This window comes from Macaca fascicularis, chromosome X (assembly GCF_037993035.2).
Source record: "Macaca fascicularis isolate 582-1 chromosome X, T2T-MFA8v1.1".
NCBI lineage: Eukaryota > Metazoa > Chordata > Mammalia > Primates > Cercopithecidae > Macaca > Macaca fascicularis.
In genome coordinates, this window is record NC_088395.1 from 145930079 (window position 1) to 145948257 (window position 18179).

General features: G+C 41.5%; 1 protein-coding gene across 1 annotated transcript in view; it reads right to left on the minus strand.

The window, feature by feature from the left end:
- MCF2 (MCF.2 cell line derived transforming sequence) overlaps positions 1–11668 on the minus strand; it is a 95487-nt gene extending 83819 nt beyond the window's left edge. Inside the window, exon 1 of the mRNA XM_005594726.4 lies at positions 11345–11668. Coding sequence (XP_005594783.3) covers positions 11345–11612 — 268 coding nt within the window. The 5' untranslated portion in view covers positions 11613–11668. The remainder of the gene's footprint in view (positions 1–11344) is intronic.
- Positions 11669–18179: the final 6511 nt, after the last annotated feature.

The window sequence follows — 18179 nt, forward strand, 5'->3', positions numbered from 1 at the left end:
TAGGGAAAAGGCATCTGAAAGGGCATTACTTTATTCACCCAAATCATCACCATTCAGTTCCTGCAGTGTAAATGAGTAGGGGCATGTTTGAACATGAGCTTAAAGAAACACTAGTCCCTGACCACTATAGCCACAGCCACTACTAAATATTTCTAAACATACTATCTTAACAATAGGTAAATATTTACATTAACCCCTATTTAACTTTTATTATGACATCAGATCTTTTGAGAGCAGCTATTTAAAGCACAAGCTATAAAAAGAGACAAGATGACCCACTCATATCAGAACTCACAATATCCGTGTAGACATGACTAAATGCCAGATCTCCTACTCTGTGGCTATTCACCTCTTCTTGGGTTCATAAAATCTAATTTTGAAATGTACCGCATCTGCAATGGTAAATCCAATTACAATGACTTACTTTAGTTTGTAATGCATGCAGAAGAACACACAATATCTGTTCATGGTCCTTTGAATATGTTAATGAAGAAAGCAAACCTGACTCTCTTTTGTAAACTGACAAGTGCAAAATTACAAATAAAAACAGGGCCACTGCTTTTTGCTCTATAACTAATCCCATGATCTAGCCTGCAATTGCAAACTCAAAGATGTCCCCAAATATGCATATTCCTTCTAATTGCCATCAAAGAGTCTCAGAATACATATACCTAATCACACAATTTCAGTTAAAATAGAGAAAATATTTAAAATAACTCTCAACGGTTATTCTTCTCATCACAGTGTATATGCAACAGTTAATGCTTCCACTTAACGATGGTACAAGAGTACAAATGAAGACTTGATGACCAGAGAACTCTTAGTATCCTTGAATGTAAAGAATACTGCTGGCTGATAGCAGCAGCTGATGCTGACCTAGCCAAGGTATTTATGAAAGGGCAGCTCAACCTCTACCATATCCTTCAGCCACAAAGTTACGCAAAATTCATATTCCAGTAGCATCTACAGGGTCTACTATAAGCCCATTAAGACAAAACTGGGCAAATGCTTCATGCTGAAAAGACGCAGTAGCCTCTTTGTGCTCTATGAAAGGGACATTTTTAAATATCCTCGCATCATGATTTTATGTTATATAATTTACTTTTCCTCTTGTATTATTTTATGTGTATCAAATTTTTCATAATGAAATAATTTTAAATACACACATTCCAATACAAGTCTTAGATCAACATATGGAGCATGATCCCAGTTTGGTAAAATATCTAGATATATGTGGATTTTTTATTGTTGCTCTCATCATTAGAAATCAGTTCCCTGAAGGCAGAGATTTATGTACTTGTTCACCATAATATCCCAACAGTTTCTAGCACACTGGAGGTGATCAATAAAAGTTTGAATTGGCCAGGCGTGGTGGCTCACGCCTGTAATCCCAGCACTTTGGGAGGCCGAGGCGGGCAGATCACGAGGTCAGGAGATCAAGACCATCCTGGCTAACACGGTGAAACCCCGTCTCTGCTAAAAATACAAAAAATTAGCCGGGCGCGGTGGCGGGCGCATGTAGTCCCAGCTACTCCGGAGGCTGAGGCAGGAGAATGGCGTAAACCCGGGAGGCGGAGCTTGCAGTGAGCCGAGATCGGGCCACTGCACTCCAGCCTGGGCGATGAGCAAGACTCCATCTCAATAAATAAATAAATAAATAAATAAATAAATAAATAAATGTTTGAATTGAATTGATATATCTATATTCATAGAAAACCTCCTATGTCCTCACACACAAACTATTAGCAGTGTTTACCTCCAGGGAGCAGGACTGGGCTAGGCACAAGGATGACTTTCATTTATTAGTTCATGGGCATTTGTTTTGTTTAGATATTTTACAAAGATCACATATAAATAATTTAATTATAAGACTAGAAGATGAGCAAATAAAAGACACTTCCCTATCAAAAACAGAAAACAAAAACAGGAAAAAGAAGACTCAAAGGCACTGGGAAATGACAGAAGTAAGAAGGGAGAAATCAGGGGAAGAACCGAGAAAAGAAAGGGATGAAAGAGAGAGGGCAGGAAAAATGCATGAGAGAAAATGAGAAACAGCTGGCGGGAAGTGACAGTGAGAAGACCTCCACCCACGGGCTTCGTGTCCCAGGTCGCTGCCCCTTGACTGTATCTCTTGTAGGTGTTTAATTAAGAGCGTGTCTGTGGAAAGCTTTTCCTTCAGCCTTCCCTCAGATTAAAAACAGCTCAGTAGAGATGGCAGGTGTTCCCTGTACAGCAGCAGGAGCTGACATTGTCTTGGGGAAATGCCTAATACTCGCAGCTGAATGAATGTATTATTCAGAAATCCAAAACCTGTAGGTAAATTTTGAGAGGAATTGAATCAGTCTGTAAAGACGAACCACAGACATGGTGATTTACAATATGTAAAAATAGAAATAAGTAAATATTTTTCCTGCTTAAAGCATCAGCAAATCCACAGTAGATCTGGTCCAAGTCCAGTTATTGAGCCACTGCAATCTATTTTCCTAAAAAATATCTCCTGCCACAGGGAGGATAACTACACACTTGATTGACAAATCGTCTTGTCCAGCATGAAAAAGCCTCTGCCGATTCCTGGTGAGTGTGATATCCAAACACATGCCTCTCATTTCTTCTGTTTTCCCACCCCAGTCCTACACAGACTTGCCTGCCAAATGCTGAATCACAAACACAAAGGCAATTGAGTTAGTGATGATGTTGTCGTTTTCATTTGTATTACTGTTTTCCCTTCAGAGAGATCAGGTTGATACCTTCTCCCCTCTTAAGACTTCAGCACAGTGTCTAGAACAATTCTCATACAAGAAATGAATATGTTGCAAACTTTCTCTTTTTTTTTTTTTTTTTTTTGAGATGGGGTCTCACTCTGTCACCCACGCTGGAGTGCAGTGGCGCGATCACAGCTCACTGCAGTCTTGACATCCTGGGCTCAAGTGATCCTCCCACCTCAGCTTCCTGAGTACCTGGGACTACAGGAGTGTGCCACCATGCTCAGCTAATTTTTTAAAATATATTTTGTAGATATGAGGTCTCACTATGTTGCCCAGGCTGGTCTCAAAATCTTGGGCTCAAGCAATCCTCCCACCTAGGCCTCCAAAAGTGCTGGGATTACAGGCGAGAGCCACCGCGCCCAGCCACAAACTTTGTAAATTCATGACAAACTAAAGATGAATAACTATCCAATGTGAGCATTGAAGGGAAGAATGCCAATATCTGTTCTAGTAAATAATTTCAAATATTTTAAATGTGAATGGTCCATAGTTTGGGAAACCTCAATTTGTGCCACTATAAAAATGAGGTTAAGGTACTTCCTAAATTGATCTACAGATTCAGTGCCATCCCTAGCAACATCCCAGATGGCTTTTTGCACAGAAATTTTCAAGCTAGTCTTAAAATTCATATGGATATGCAAGGGGCCTGGAATAGCCAAAGCAATCTTGAAACAGAAAAACAAATTTGGCAAGTTTATATTTCCTGATTTCAAAATTAGTACAAAGCTACAGTAATAAAGATAGGTATTATGATAGACTTACAGATACATCAGTGGGAAATAACTGAAAGTCCAGAAATAGATCTTTATACTGAAGGTCAATTTATTTTCAGCCAGGGCACCAAGACATTTCGATGGGGAAAGGATATTCTTTTTAATAAATGATGTTGGGAAACCTGGATGTGCACATGCAAAAGAATGAAACTGAATCTTTGCTGCACACTATACACAAAAATCAACTCAAAATGGATCAAAGATCTAAGTATTAGAAGTAAAACTATAAAACTCTTAGACAAACACATAGTTGTAATTTATTATGACCTTGGATTAGGCAATGTTTTCTTATATTTGACATCCAAAGTATAAGCAATAAAAGAAAAAAATAGATACATTCGACCTTCTCAAAGTTAAAAATATTTGCGCTTCCAGGAAACCCTGAAGTAAGTAAAAAGACAACCCACAGAATGGGAGAAAATATTTGCAAATTAAACATCTGATAAAGATCTCCAATCCAGAGTATATATAGAACTCTTACAATTCAACAGTAAAGGAGGAAAAGCCCAATCTTAAATCAGGCAAAGAATCCGTGTCGACATTTATCCAAAGAAGATATAGAAACGGCCAATAAGCACATGAAAAGGTGCTCAACATCACTAGTCATTCAGGAAATGCAAATCAAAACTACAATAAGAAACTATTTCACACCCACTAGGATGGCTGGGAAATAAAGAGAGATTAACAAGTACTAGCAAGAATGTAGAGAAGTTATAATCCTCATATGTTGATGGTGGGAGTGTAAAAGGGTGCAGCTGCTTTGAAAAACAGTCTGGCATTTCCTCAATGATGAAACATACAGTTACTCTAGGACCTAGCAATTTCCACACCTAGATACATACCACAGGGAAATGAAAGCATATGTCCACATAAAAAGGTATATAAGAATGTTCATAACAACATTATTCACAATAATCAAAAGAAACCACACAAATGCCTATCATTTTTACTGGATAATTAAAATGTGGCATATCTACTTACTGCAATAAGATTTAGCCATTTTAAGAATGATATAATGACACATGCTGCAACATGAATGGACATTGAAAACATTATGCTCAGCGAAAGACGCCAGTCACAAGAGATCACATATTGTATGATTCTATGTATATGAAATGTCCAGAATAGGCACATCTATAGAAATAGAAAGTAGACTAGTGACTGCCAGGGGCTGAGGAGAAAGCTGGTTGGGAGAAAATGGAGAGTGACTGCTAATGAGTATGGAGTTTCTTTTTGGGGTGATGGGAATATTTTAAACCTAGATCGTGATAAAGGTTGCACAACTCTGTGATTATACTAAAAACCATTGAATTGCATACTTTAAGTGGGTTAATTGTATGTGAATTATAACTCTACAAAAGCTATTTTTAAAAATATGCTCTCATATATGACGAACACATAGCCAAGATCATACTGAATGAGGAAAAGTTGACAACATTACCCTTAAGAACTAGAACAAGACAAGGATGTCCACTCTTACTACTCCTATTCAACATAGTACTAGAAACCTAGCCAAAACAATAAAACAAGACAAAGAAATAGAAGGCATTTAAATTGGAAAAGAGGAAGTCAAATTATCTCTGTTTGCTGATGACATGATCATACACCTAGAAAACCCCAAAGACTCCTCCAAAATGGACTCCTCCCTAACTAATTTTATGAGGCTAGCACCATCCTTACACCAAAACCTGACAGAGACACAATTTTAAAACTTCAGGCCTTATATTCTTGATAAACATAGACGCAAAAATACTCAACAAAATGCTAGCAAACAGAATCCAGCAGTGTATGAAAAAGCTAATCCACCATGACGAAGTAGGCTTTATCCCTGGGATGCAAGGTTGGTTCAAGATATGCAAATCAATAAATGTGATCATCACATAAGTGGAACTAAAAACAAAAACCACATGATTATCTCAATAGATGCAGAAAAGGCTTTTGATAAAATTCAACACCGCTTCATGTTAAAAAAACAAACAACAAAAAACTCTCGATAAGCTAGGAATTGACGGAACGTACCTCAAAATAGTAAGAGCCATCTATGACAAACCCACAGGCAACATCATACTAAATGGACAAAAGTTGGAAGTACTCCTCTTGAAAACTGGCACAAGACAAAGATGTCCTTTCACCACTCTTATTCAAGATAGTATTGGAAGTCCTGGCCAGAGCACTCAGGCAAGAGAAAAAAAATAAAGGACATCCAAATAGGAAGAGAGGAAGTCAAATGATCCCTGTTTGCAGACGACATGATTCTATATTAAAAATACAAAAATTAGCTGGGTGTGGTGGTGCACACCTATAATCCCAGCTACTTGGGAGGCTGAGGTGAGAGAATCGTTTGAGCCTGGGAGGCAGAGGTTGCAGTGAGCTGAGATTGCACCACTGCACTCCAGCTTGGGTGATAGAGTGAGACTCTGTCTCAAAAAAAAAAAAAAAAAAAAAAAAAAAAAAGGTTAACAAGTCTCAACCAACCAAACTTCTGATACTCATAAGTTTTCCCCATAAACCCACTCCTCCTGCAGGCATCTCCATCTCCACTGATGAAAATTTCTGTCATCCACTTGCTAAGGCCAAAAATGTTAGCATCATCCTTAACTCCTCTTTCTCTCATACTCCATATCCAAACCATCAGCAAATCCTTCTGACTCTATCTTCAAAATGTATGCAGAATCTATTTGATCACTGCTTACCACCTCCACAATTACCTCTCTGGTTCAAGTTGCCATCATTAATCCTAATAGCCTGTTAATTGGTTTCACTGCTTCCATCTTTGTCCAACCTTAATCCTATTCTCTACACAGCATCCAGAGGGATCCTGTTAACACGGAAGTGACCCCTTTGCTCAAAACCTTCCAACGGCTCATTATCTGACTCAGGGTAAAAGCCTAAATTCTTACCAAGCCCTATGTGATCCAGACTTTATTACATCTATGGCTTCCTCTCATGTGGGCACACATGCATGTGTACACACGCGCACACACACACACACACACACACATATGCAAACACTCACTCTGCTTCAGCCATACCAGTCTCTTTCTTGTTCCTTGAACTTGTCAGCACGCTCTTGTCTCAAGGCCTTTCCACTGACTTTCCCCTCTTCTTGAAACACTCTCCCCCAGTTATCACTGGTAGTTCACTTCCTACCTCCTTCAGGATTTAGCTCAATGGCATCTTCCCAGTGCTGAAAGTAACAAGAAGTCACTCCGATTCTTAGATCCGCCATAAACATACAATGAGGGGAAGTTTGGGTGAAAAAATAAATGGAACTGCTGTGAAACTGGCCTCTGGCCAGGAGCTAACTGTCTCTGGAACAAGACCTTGAAGCAATAGAAAGAGGCACTGGTCTTGTCAGCCATCAGATGGAAGGCATCTCTCCTCACGGGACTGGCCTCTGCTTCTGCCCTAGAGCAGGTAAGGTGCAAGTTGTTTACTGAGCCTTCAGAGGGTACTCGCTTAAGAAGATGCTGAGCAGAGACAAGGACACTTGCTTTCAAACCTGGAGGCAAATTTTAAGAACGAAGCGCCTTCTGGTGCCAAGCACAGGCATGTCGGAGAAATGCGGTGGATAAAATGCATGTGGATTTGCTGATCGATTCTGAACACACTTGTTTGTTTTACAAGGAAGTAAAATATTACCATTTCACATGTTTATAATACCTCAATGAGCAGGAGAACATAGATTTTACTGATAACTTATTTAACTGCATCGACCCTCCAAAACACGCAAAAGAACCAGAAAGAAAAGAAAAAGATGTTTTGCAATTGGAAAAGGTATCACAGAGTCCATGTACTAAAGCTCATATACATTAGTTGAAGTAGACTCCCCACAGGCCTACCCATGGTCTATTACACTTTTCACACAGTTTGAACAAGCGTGATTATCTTGTTCCCTAGTTCATAATACTCAGAAAGGGCAATGGAGGAGGGGGCATGGAGAATTAGGCAATAACAACTGGCTAGTAGAAACAGTTAAATCATAGCAGCAAAAAATATCAGCTAACAGAGAGGAAATCTACGGAAAAGTTAGGAGGGAAGAGTCAGGCATTGAAAATTAAAAAGCAGAACAATCTGTGCCCATTTAGTATAGGGACAAATAGCCCTCCACAGTTTAGGAGCCCCCAGGCAGCACTGAATACAGCATATTGAAAGAACTAATGCTATTATAAGGACAATTTTAACCCATCAAAAAAGGATGCAATTATTTCCAGGTTCAGGGGTCAGGAAAGTAAATAGCATTTTTTGAAAAGCTTCTCATCCAAAATGGATACATATTTTAAGGGGAAATTGTCAGGCACTAAAAGCATTGAACCTCAATTACCCAGAAAAATCAGTTACGTGGAACACTCACAGTATAGTGTGGCTTAATAGATGACCGATCATGGTTGAAATACATCTTCCTACCATACTGGAATGCACATTGAATACATTCTGTTGTGATTTACATATCTCCCTGAGCTATAAACTCTGATGAGTAAAATTTGCGGTGAACAGGTTTTCACAACTACTTATGCAAGTTAGCTGAGGTTACATTAGATCAGTATAGCTTACATTCTTTCCTCCTGTGATGAATACGAGACGTGTCTTTTTTTTCATTTTTTTTTTCATCATCAGGTAAAGAAATGTGTGAGGGAAAACATAAAGAACAAGTTTGAAAGGTAATTTATAATAAACGTGTGCCTACTTCTGTACTAGACTTGCTGAGTTATCAATATAGCCCATGGAGAAGTAGATTTAAGGAAAGAACTTCAGTGCCAGGGGACGTTTAATGAACCACATCGATGAGAGTAAGAAATAACATTTACTTCTTCCCAGTTGCAGACCCGATGGTCAGCTTTACCTGAATGTTCCACAGAAACCACATACCCAAAACTGAAAATCAAACTACCTCTTCCTCTTCCATTCCCTGTGTTAATGGTGTCTGTTTCCAGTCACCCTAACCAGAAACCTGAAATTAACCTAGTCTCTTCCCTGCCCCTCAAACACCACAACTAGTCACCAAGTCAAATCAATTCTACCCTCTCAATTCCTCTCAGACCCCTCCCCTTCTCCCCATCCCCAGAAGTGACAGTCCAAGCCTCTATTCACTCAGAGCCAGCTTACTTCAGCTGTGTTCTCACTAGTCACTTTATCTCCAGTCTTCTTCCTCTCCACTGCAGAAGCCACACACTGAATCCTCCACACAACTTGAGTGATCTTTGTGAAAGCAAAAGCTTCTAACATTCATAGCTTCTGCCGACCACTGTGCATACTGTGCACTGTACAGCCCTAGTAAGGGCATCATTCCTGGTGTGGTCTGTGTCAGTGGAGGCACTAGGGGTTTTGCAGTGCATAACCTGTACAACCATATGCAGCAGCTTTCTCTATTGCCCTGCTTACAACACTCCAGTGGCTTCCGATTGCTCTGGAAATAAAGTAGAACCATTCAACATGCCTTATGAGCCCCCTGCCTACCTCTCCAAATTTCTCTCTCTCCTTTACCCCCCATATTTTACACTCCAGTCATTTAAAAGGTATTTACAATTCCCCAGACCTACTCTGCTCTCCTCTCTCTGCTTGTCTTTGCACATCTTATTTCCTTGCCTGGAATACCATTAACGCCACCTATCCCTACCACATTCAATCGCCACCCGCTGTCCAGCTGGACATTTGTGTGCTTCTCTCAAGATTCAACTCATGCATCACTCTCTCCATCAAGTCTTCCCCTAACTCCCTAAGCGAAGCCAATCATTCCCTCTTCTGGCTGCCCCAAGGAAGATTCTGCACACATATATGTCATTAGCTTATTACACTGTAGTGTAATTTCCGGGCCTGAGCAATCCATAAATGGTCATTTTTGACGTGATTGTTCAGAAAGTTATTTACCACAGTGAAAAACTTTGTAAACATATTTTAATATACAAATAGCTTTGAAGTATATGAAATCCATTTACATTTAAAATTGTTGTATTACAGTGTGTACTCTAATCGCATGGCTACAAATCCCTTCCGGGGCAAATGCTGAAAAGGTACAAAAGTACTGCAGGCCCAGGTAAAAACACAGCACAGCAACTGGTGTCCTTTAGGTGTTATGGCAATTGTAATGCCACAGGAATGGGGGCCTGTCAACATGTAGGAGCCTTCAAAAGTGTTAACAGATGAAACATCACACAACTCTAGAAAAAAGAGAAATCACTAGCAGTAAAAATGTCAACTTACATTTCATAGCATAACTAATTTGACCTTTGTGATTAAGCATGCATTCCTCCAAAGGAGTTTTTTGTTGTTGTTTTTTTTTTTTTTTTTTTCCCCAGCTCCCAGGACGATGCAGAAGGTAAATGAGAACAAAACGCAAAGTACTTTCCACTGTACTGCACAGAATGTTTCAGCAATATTTTTTGTAGTCTCCAAATATTATTTAAATTGCTCGTAAGACCTGAACTCATTTGTGCCCCATTACCACATTCCCCTTAATGATTTATTACATATAGAAAATAATATTGACCAGCTCAAAACAAAACAAGCAAGACCAAAGAGTTCTGCGTGATGAAGATGCATAGACCACAGCCTTGAATTAATTTCCTCTGGTCTAACTGAAGATGTTTGCATGGCCTCCTTTAGATTTGTGGATAGCACTGAATAAGGAGGTATATTGGGAACATGTGTTGTGGCTATCTGATTTGTGGGAAATTGCCACCAAGTCTATTTTTTGAATACCAAAACTTCCACTGCAAGGCCTAGAACCTAGTAAGTCAAAACTACCTTGGGCGCACAGGAAGGCGCACACATCAATTGCAGCACCTTGCAGACTCCTCTGAAAAGCTCTGGCTGAACTTCAGGTCACAGAGTTGCACTTTGTTCTGAGACTGCCCCCGTGCCCCAGTCAGAATGGCCCCATAGGAACGCAGTCCCACAGCCTGCAGCATCCTCCCTGTTGCACCAACCCCAAAGCTGGGCAACTTCAGCTTGCTAAATGTGAGTGTATCACGACTGGCAAGTGACGAAGTCCATGTTACCCCACTCACTCCCCTTAATCAAACCATGGCAGTGGCCGTAGAGACTTTGTGAGTTACTTGACTTTGCTTTTGTTTGTCCTTCCAGACGAAAAAGAGCTTCTGCCTTTGTAGGGAAGCAAGAAGCTCATGGACCGAGATGAAAAGATGCGCTTTTCTGGGTGCAAAGCCCAAGTCAGTGGCAGCAGCTGTTTCCCTACAACTACTCCCCCACCTGTCCTGCCACGGCCAGCTGCTGGTTTCAGAACCCAGAACCCGAGTGCCTTTTTGACTTGGTTTCCTCCACATGCGTTATGGGAAAAACAAAAGCAAAAAACATTGCTTTTTCAACTTCAGGGAATATTACAAGGGAAGTGCACTCCTCAAGGAGGCTGGGTTCTGCTGTGTGAGATGCAGTGTTGACACTCTATTCCCACTTCTCCGGGGACACACCAAAGTGGGTGAGAAGGGGATAGAAGACCAGAACCAGCAATGGCAGAGACATTCTCATACCGCTTCCTGCACTTTCCCACAGTCCTCCTGCAGTGTCCGAGTTGAGAGCAGAGCTGCACGCCCGCAGCGCGGCAGCTGGCCAGAGGAACAGAGAACGGATGACCCAGCGAGTTCGTGACTGGGAGAGCCACTGCAGCACGAAAGCGTGTGTGCGCGCGGTGGGCGGAGGGCGGTGTGTGGACTGGAAGACAAAGTGCGCGCCGGGCGGGGTGTGGACTGGAAAATAAAGAAAAGCCGGGCGGGCTGGGGAGGCAGCAGGCGAGAAGAAGGGCAAGCGAGCCAGAGGCCGCCAGGGAGGAGATGAGAGGAGGGGCCTTACCTGCCACGAAGACTGCTTGCAGGAGGCAGAGGTAGTTCTTCCCGTACTTCTCGGCAATCCTCACGCGCTGCAGGGCCATGGCCATGTCCACCTGCAGAGGGATCGCCTGGGCTATCGGCATGAAAGTGCAGCCGTCTGGGTTCTGGGGCAGGCCTGGGATCCTGCCGCACGACACTGGGGTCCACGGCGCCGAAGCGGCAGCTTGGGGTATGTGCCTGGCCGCCCGCCTTGGCGAACCCAGGTGGGGCCGGGCCCCCGCCGCTGCCATCCTCACGCTGGAGTCCCGGGCAGGGCCGCTACTCCAGCCAGCAGCTGCCCAGCTCTGACTCGGGCACCGCCGCTGCTCGCTCAGGCACTGCCGGAGGGGTACAGCCCCTGACCCGGCTCAGCCCAGCCGCGCCGCAGCCGCCAGTCCTCCGGAGCCCCTCTAGTAGGGACAGAGGCGCAGGGGCCTGAGAGGTCCGCGCGCGCAGAGTCCGGGAACTTGTTAGGAGTTTGGGGCTCCGGCGGAGCGCTCTGTTCACCGCCGCTGCGGGGGCAACTCTCCCTGGGTGCGCACACCCACGCCCCCTCTTAGCCACCGGTGAATGAAAGGAGGCGGGGGCTGTGGAGGAGGGACGCAAGGAGCCAAAAGAGAGAATTTCTGCCGAGATGCCCATTTTCGAGGGACGAAAGGCCAGCCTAGGTTAGCACCTGTGGTGGGAGAGACAGCCCAGCCTCGCACTCTCACGGCAACTCATGCAAGTCTTGGCGGTTCCTTAGCATCCTGGCCAGTATCCACCTGGGCAAAGACGGCGCAAGGGAGTTACACTGTGTGAGCACATGCAGGCCGCCCAGTCAGTGCTACCGTCTGTGCCCCAAGAGGATACGAGCCCTGAATAGTCTGAAAGGCCCTGTGCTGAAGCCGAAATATGTCCTCCGAGGATGCAAACAAACACACAGACATACTCTGATCTCGGTCTTTGGATATGCCAAGTCCCACGCCCTTCAGGTCCCAAATGCCAAGCCCCCTGTATAGACACTTGAGCTGCCATCTGCCATGGGCATGAGAGACTTGACACGCTTTACAGAGGACACGAGAAAATGGAAAGGCAAGAGGAGGCACCCCGTTTAAGAAGCCAAATGGAAAACGAAAGGAGCTAGAGCTCCTTCCTTGTCCTGAACCCAAAGCCCTCAAAGACTGGGCTAAGGGAAGATGGAGCTCCGCAGTGCCTGGAAGGAAAGGGGTATGCAGGACCTGAGGGAGCCCTGCTTGTGAAGCAGTAGCCGGCTGAGGAGAGGCCTGGGGTGTTAGTATTTAAAAAAAAATGTGTGTCTGAAGCCGAGCTAATGCCATAGGGATTCGCCCCAATTTTGCTCTAATGCTTAGAAGTCCTGATGGGAATTGTAAATGCCACATGTCACTTTTTTCTTTAATACTTATCCTCTTCAAAATTTTCTGGCGGGAGAGTGGACTAATATTATACAGGCCAATCATTCCAAGTAGATCTCTTACGAGCAATCACCAATTTATACCCGAGGAAAGTGGGGGTAGGCAAGTGCAAAAGGCAGAGTGAGTAAGGGAGGAACACACACACACACACGTCCCCGCTACAAGCACACACCTCTTCCCCTAGCCTTGCTTTTTCAACTTCTGGGAGTTGATTTGTATATTTTTATCTGAATGTGTAAGTTATTTGAATGTGTTAAGTCAACCAGGCAGAATGTTTGCCAGCCTCTCTCTTGAACGTGTGCAGAGGGTAGAGGAGCAACCAGTTAAAATTTCTGCACTACTGTGGATAGGATGACATTAAGAATTCTACTAATGTGGCAGTTGTTGTAAAATAAGTTAAAAATAAATAAGACACAAATGAGGGGTAGTCTATAAAAGTTCTAAATAACAACCTAGGAAGACATTTTTAAAATCTAACAATGGGAAAGACTTTCCATAGCATAATTTAAAAATATGAGATTGATCTGCAAATGGACAGATGCCCTGCCATGTTGTCAAGTGTAAAAAAGTAAGATGCAAAACAATATTTATTGTTTGATCCCTTATTTTAAACACTATACGTGTGTATGGTGATAGAAAATGATTGGGAAGGATACAAACTGCTAACAGTGTTGATCTCTGTAAAGTGAAATTGGAAAGCACTTGGTTATAGGAGAAATCTCATGTTTTTTGCTTAATAAGTATGTTAAACTTTTTACAGTTATTAGCAACTGTTATTTTTGTAACTCCTTTTTTTAAAAAGAAGGAAATAAATGGAAAAATAACTTTAGGTTTAGAAAGCTATTAGAAACTTAACAAGATAAAAGAATGTTTTCTACATATGTAAAAAATATAAAAATCTAAAAGGAAAAATTTTAAACTTCTGTATAATTAAAAACATAAACAAAAGTCAAATCACAAATGGGAGGTTATTTACAAAGAAATAAGGTAACCAAAAAAATAATATCCTTCAAGGGATCCAGAATAGCCAAAACAATCTTGAAAAAAAAAAAAAAAAAGAGGACTCACACTTCCTGATTTAAAACCTTACTACAAAGCTGCAATAATCAAATCAGTGTGATACTAATATAATGATAGACTTATAGATCAATAGAATAGAACTGCGAATCCAGAGAAAACCCTTGCATCTAAGGTAAATTATTTGTGACCATGGTGCCAAGACAATTCAATGGAGAAAGAATAGTCTCTTCAACAAATTGTGAACCTTAAAATGTACATACCCTTTAACTTGAGGATCTCTCCTACAGAAATAATCAGAGATTTTTGACAAAAGTTTATATGCAAAGCATTATTAATTATAGCCCCAAATTGGATACAACCCACACATCAAACAATAGCAGGATAATAAATTATGATACATCCCTAAATGGATATCCATAAATCCATTATCCATAATGGATTTTATGGATGTTTTATCCATAAGTGCATACAATGGATTGTTACACATATCAATTATTAAAAATGGCATTCCTTGTAGTGATGGAACTGTTCTGTATCTTGATTCTATCAATGCCAATATTCTGCTTGTGATATTGTACTATATGATTTTGCAAGATGTTACCATTGGGGGAAACTTGGTAAAGGGGATACAAGATCTCTCTGTATTATTTCTTTTTTTTTCTTGAGATGGAGTCTTGCTCTGTCACCCAGGCTGGAGTGCAGTGGCACGATCTCGGCTCACTGCAACCTCTGCCTCCCGGGTTCAAGCAATTCTGATGCCTCAGCCTCCTGAGCAGCTGGGATTACAGGTGCACGCCACCATACCGGCTAATTTTTGTATTTTTAGTAGAGATGGGGTTTTGTCATGTTGGCCAAGCTGGTCTCGAACTCCTGACCTAAGGTGATCCGCCCACCTTGGCCTCCCAAAGTGCTGGGATTACAAGCGTGAGCTATCACGCCCAGCCTCTGTGTATTATTTCTTACAGCTGCTTATGAATCTAGAATTATCTTAAAAAGTCTAATTTTTAAAATGAAATTATTGAAGGATTTTTAAGAACACGAGAAAATGATCATGACCTTATGTTGATTGACTTATCTGCATGCAAGATGAATATGCAGTATAATTTCAACTACGTGCTATCTATAAGCATTGAAAGAATGCTGGAAAAAACATTGAGTGGATGGATAGATGATAGCCAAATATGAGAGAGGGAGAGAAAGCCTAAGCTCACATGAGCTCCTTCTGTGTCATCCATAAAATCATTAATTATGCAGTCATTGAAAATAATTACCTCTTCTCTGAAGCTTTGCTAGACTCCCTGAACCAAACACCTTCTTTCATGCCCGTTCATCCTACCTTTCTCAAGCTGATTCTTATCATGTGTTGCAATTGTTTGCAGGTCTATCATTCAGAAATACTCTGAGGCCCTTGATGCCAGGAGAAATGTCTTATTAAGCACTGTCTTCCAGGGCTTGGCATATAGTAGGCCCTCAAAATGTGGGTTACCTGAATGGGTGAATAAAGTGACAATGAGTGAACATCAGTCTTAATTTTACTGCCGACCCTTATTGGAAAGAACACTAATCTCAGGGTTTTTCAGGTCTGAAGAAAAAGACGCATAGCTGTAACTCAGTCTTTAATTTGCATAGCACATTCAGATTCATCTACATTACTTTATAATGCAGTCTTTGGGGCCTTACAATGTAACGAACTCTTTCGGAAATAAGGCCCTTTGGTATTATTTCATTAATGCCCTTGGATGAATTCTAAGGATAAACCAGCCTTATACCAAATTTCTCTCTCTAATGTGATGTAGTAAGGTGTTACACCATTTGCCTAAATCTTACCCCTCCTGAGTAGGACACAGGGAATTTGAGTAACAGGGAATACCCTCCCTCCTTCCCTCCCTCCCTCCCTCCCTCCCTCCCTTCCCTCCCTCCCTCCCTCCCTCCCTCCCTTCCTTCCTTCCTTCCTTCCTTCCTTCCTTCCTTCCTTCCTTCCTTCCTTCCTTCCTTTTCTTTTCTTTCTTTCTCTTTTCTTTCTTTCTTTTTCTTTCTTTTCTTTGTTTTCCTTCCTTCCTTCCTTTCTTTTCTTTCTCTTTCTTTCTTTCTTCTTTTTCTTTCTTTTCTTTCTTCCTTCCTTCCTTCCTTCCTTCCTTCTCTTCTCTTCTTTTCTTTTCTTTTTGTTTGAGACAGAGTCTGGAGTACTGGAGTACAGTGGCTCAATCTCAGCTCACTGCAGCCTCCACCACCTGGACTCAAGTGATCCTCGTGCCTCAGCCTCCCAAGTAGGTGAGATTACAGTTGCACGCCACCATGCCTGGCTAATTTTTCTTTTTTTCTTTTTTTTTTTTTTTAGTAGAGATGGGGTTTCACCATGTTGGCCAGGCTAGTCTCAAACTCCTGTCCTCAAGTAATCTGCCCACCTTGCCCTGGAATATTATTTCATTATAGTAAATTAGGCATATGTTTTGAGAAACCAGAACGTCTGAAATGCTGAAAATGGAAGTAGGCAATAAAATTAAAAATATCCTTACTACCTTTGATTTTGAGAGGTTCTACAGAATTCAGGAAGTCTATTGACATGTGAGGGAGTTACCAAATGAAAACTCCTCATTTGTAGAATAAGGATAATAGCAACTTCACAATTTATATAAATTACTTATGATTATATAAAGGACTGTATCAAGTTTCACACATTAGGTTCTTTGCCATGTATGCAGGGGACATTGGTAGTTTTTGCCTGCCTAGTTGGCATCTGTGTACTTCAACATTCCTATGGAGAGTCCCTGTTCCATTCTAAATCCATGTGACACAGATGAGACTTCCAGCAAACCCCCACTTCAGGGCAGGAGGGTAATCCAGGCCAAAGAAATCAGCGTGTTCTGTCCCCATGGCCACTGTGATAAGTTTGAAGCAATGATACACAATCCCAGGAATTTCTAGAACCAATGAAAGGTAGAAATTATCTTCACTGAATTGTTCGTTACAAAGATGAGGTAAGCCTAAGGCTGCAAAGACAGGCTGCCTGAAAATGAAACCAATATCATGAAAACAGGGCTGATACATATAAACAGATTCCTAATGATATTATTTGAACATCTGGATCCAGCCATGACTGAAGAAATATCCACCCACTAGATTTTTCAGTTACATAGATCAATAAATTTTCTTTTGTCCTTAAACTAGCTTACAGTTGGGGTTCTATCATTTGCAACCAAAAGAATCCAAACTAATACATTATGACTGATACATTATAATCTAACTCCAGATTGGCATCATGGAGCCTTCTTAGATGTATGTAAAAATCCTGAAAAGTATGTTAAATGCAAGGGAGTCATTTTGACACCCTCAGCTAAGTAAGCCCAAAGAGATTGATCAATGAATTGACCTGAATCCAGGCCCTGACATTGACTTAATGTTTATCCCTTCTCAGGAAATTCCTCAGAAATTTTATTCTTATATGTTTCCATTTATAGATCTTCAATTTCGTGCCATTTTAAAGGCCAAAACTTTCCTTTCCAAAGAAAACATTGTTTCAGAGGTAAATATGATTTATGTTGTGCTTTAAAAGAAGTAGCTCCTTTAAAACTTGCTCTGGGCCAGACGCGGTGGCTCATGCCTGTAATCCTAGTACTTTGGAAGGTCAAGGTAGTTGGATCACCTGAGCCCAGAAGTTCAAGACCAGCCTGAGCAGCAAAGGGAGACCCCGTCTCCATAAAAAATACAAAAATCAGCCAGGTGTGGTGGTGTATCCCTGTAGTCCCAGCTACTCTGGGGTCTGAAGTGGGAGGCTCACCTGAGCCCGGTTGGAGGTCAGGGATTGAGGCTGCAGTGAGCCACGATTGTGCCACTGTACTCTAGCCTTGGTGACAAAGCGAGACCCTGTCTCAGAATAAAAACAAAAATAAAAATCCTTGCTCTGTTCTGATGGCCAAAGGCTGTGTAAAAAGTTTAAGAATATTTCCAATGCAATTATATTTGTAGTCGAGCAAACAAGTACTTCTGTAAATGTTGGCAGTCCTTTTATGAAATGCTTTGAGTACTTGCTCAAACGATGATGATATATTGGAAATGCAAATGTTAACTGCTTGGGGCAGAATTAGAGTCAGGAGTAGGAGTTTGGAATCATAACTTCCCAATTCTTTCTTTAATTTTTAGCTAGACCTGCTTCTTTCCACATTAGGCATGATGAGTTTAGGCTCAATGAAATGGGAATAGTTTGTTTCTTTCTGAGTTTCTGTGCCACCCAATCAAATATTTACTGACATGAATTGGGACTCGAGACTGCCATCTGAAAAGATGACCAAGTTAAACAGCTAGAAGACCAAGTTAAACAGCTTGACCTAACAAAACTGGTTTTACCAGACTGGTTATATAGGTCACGTGAAGATAAAAGTATAG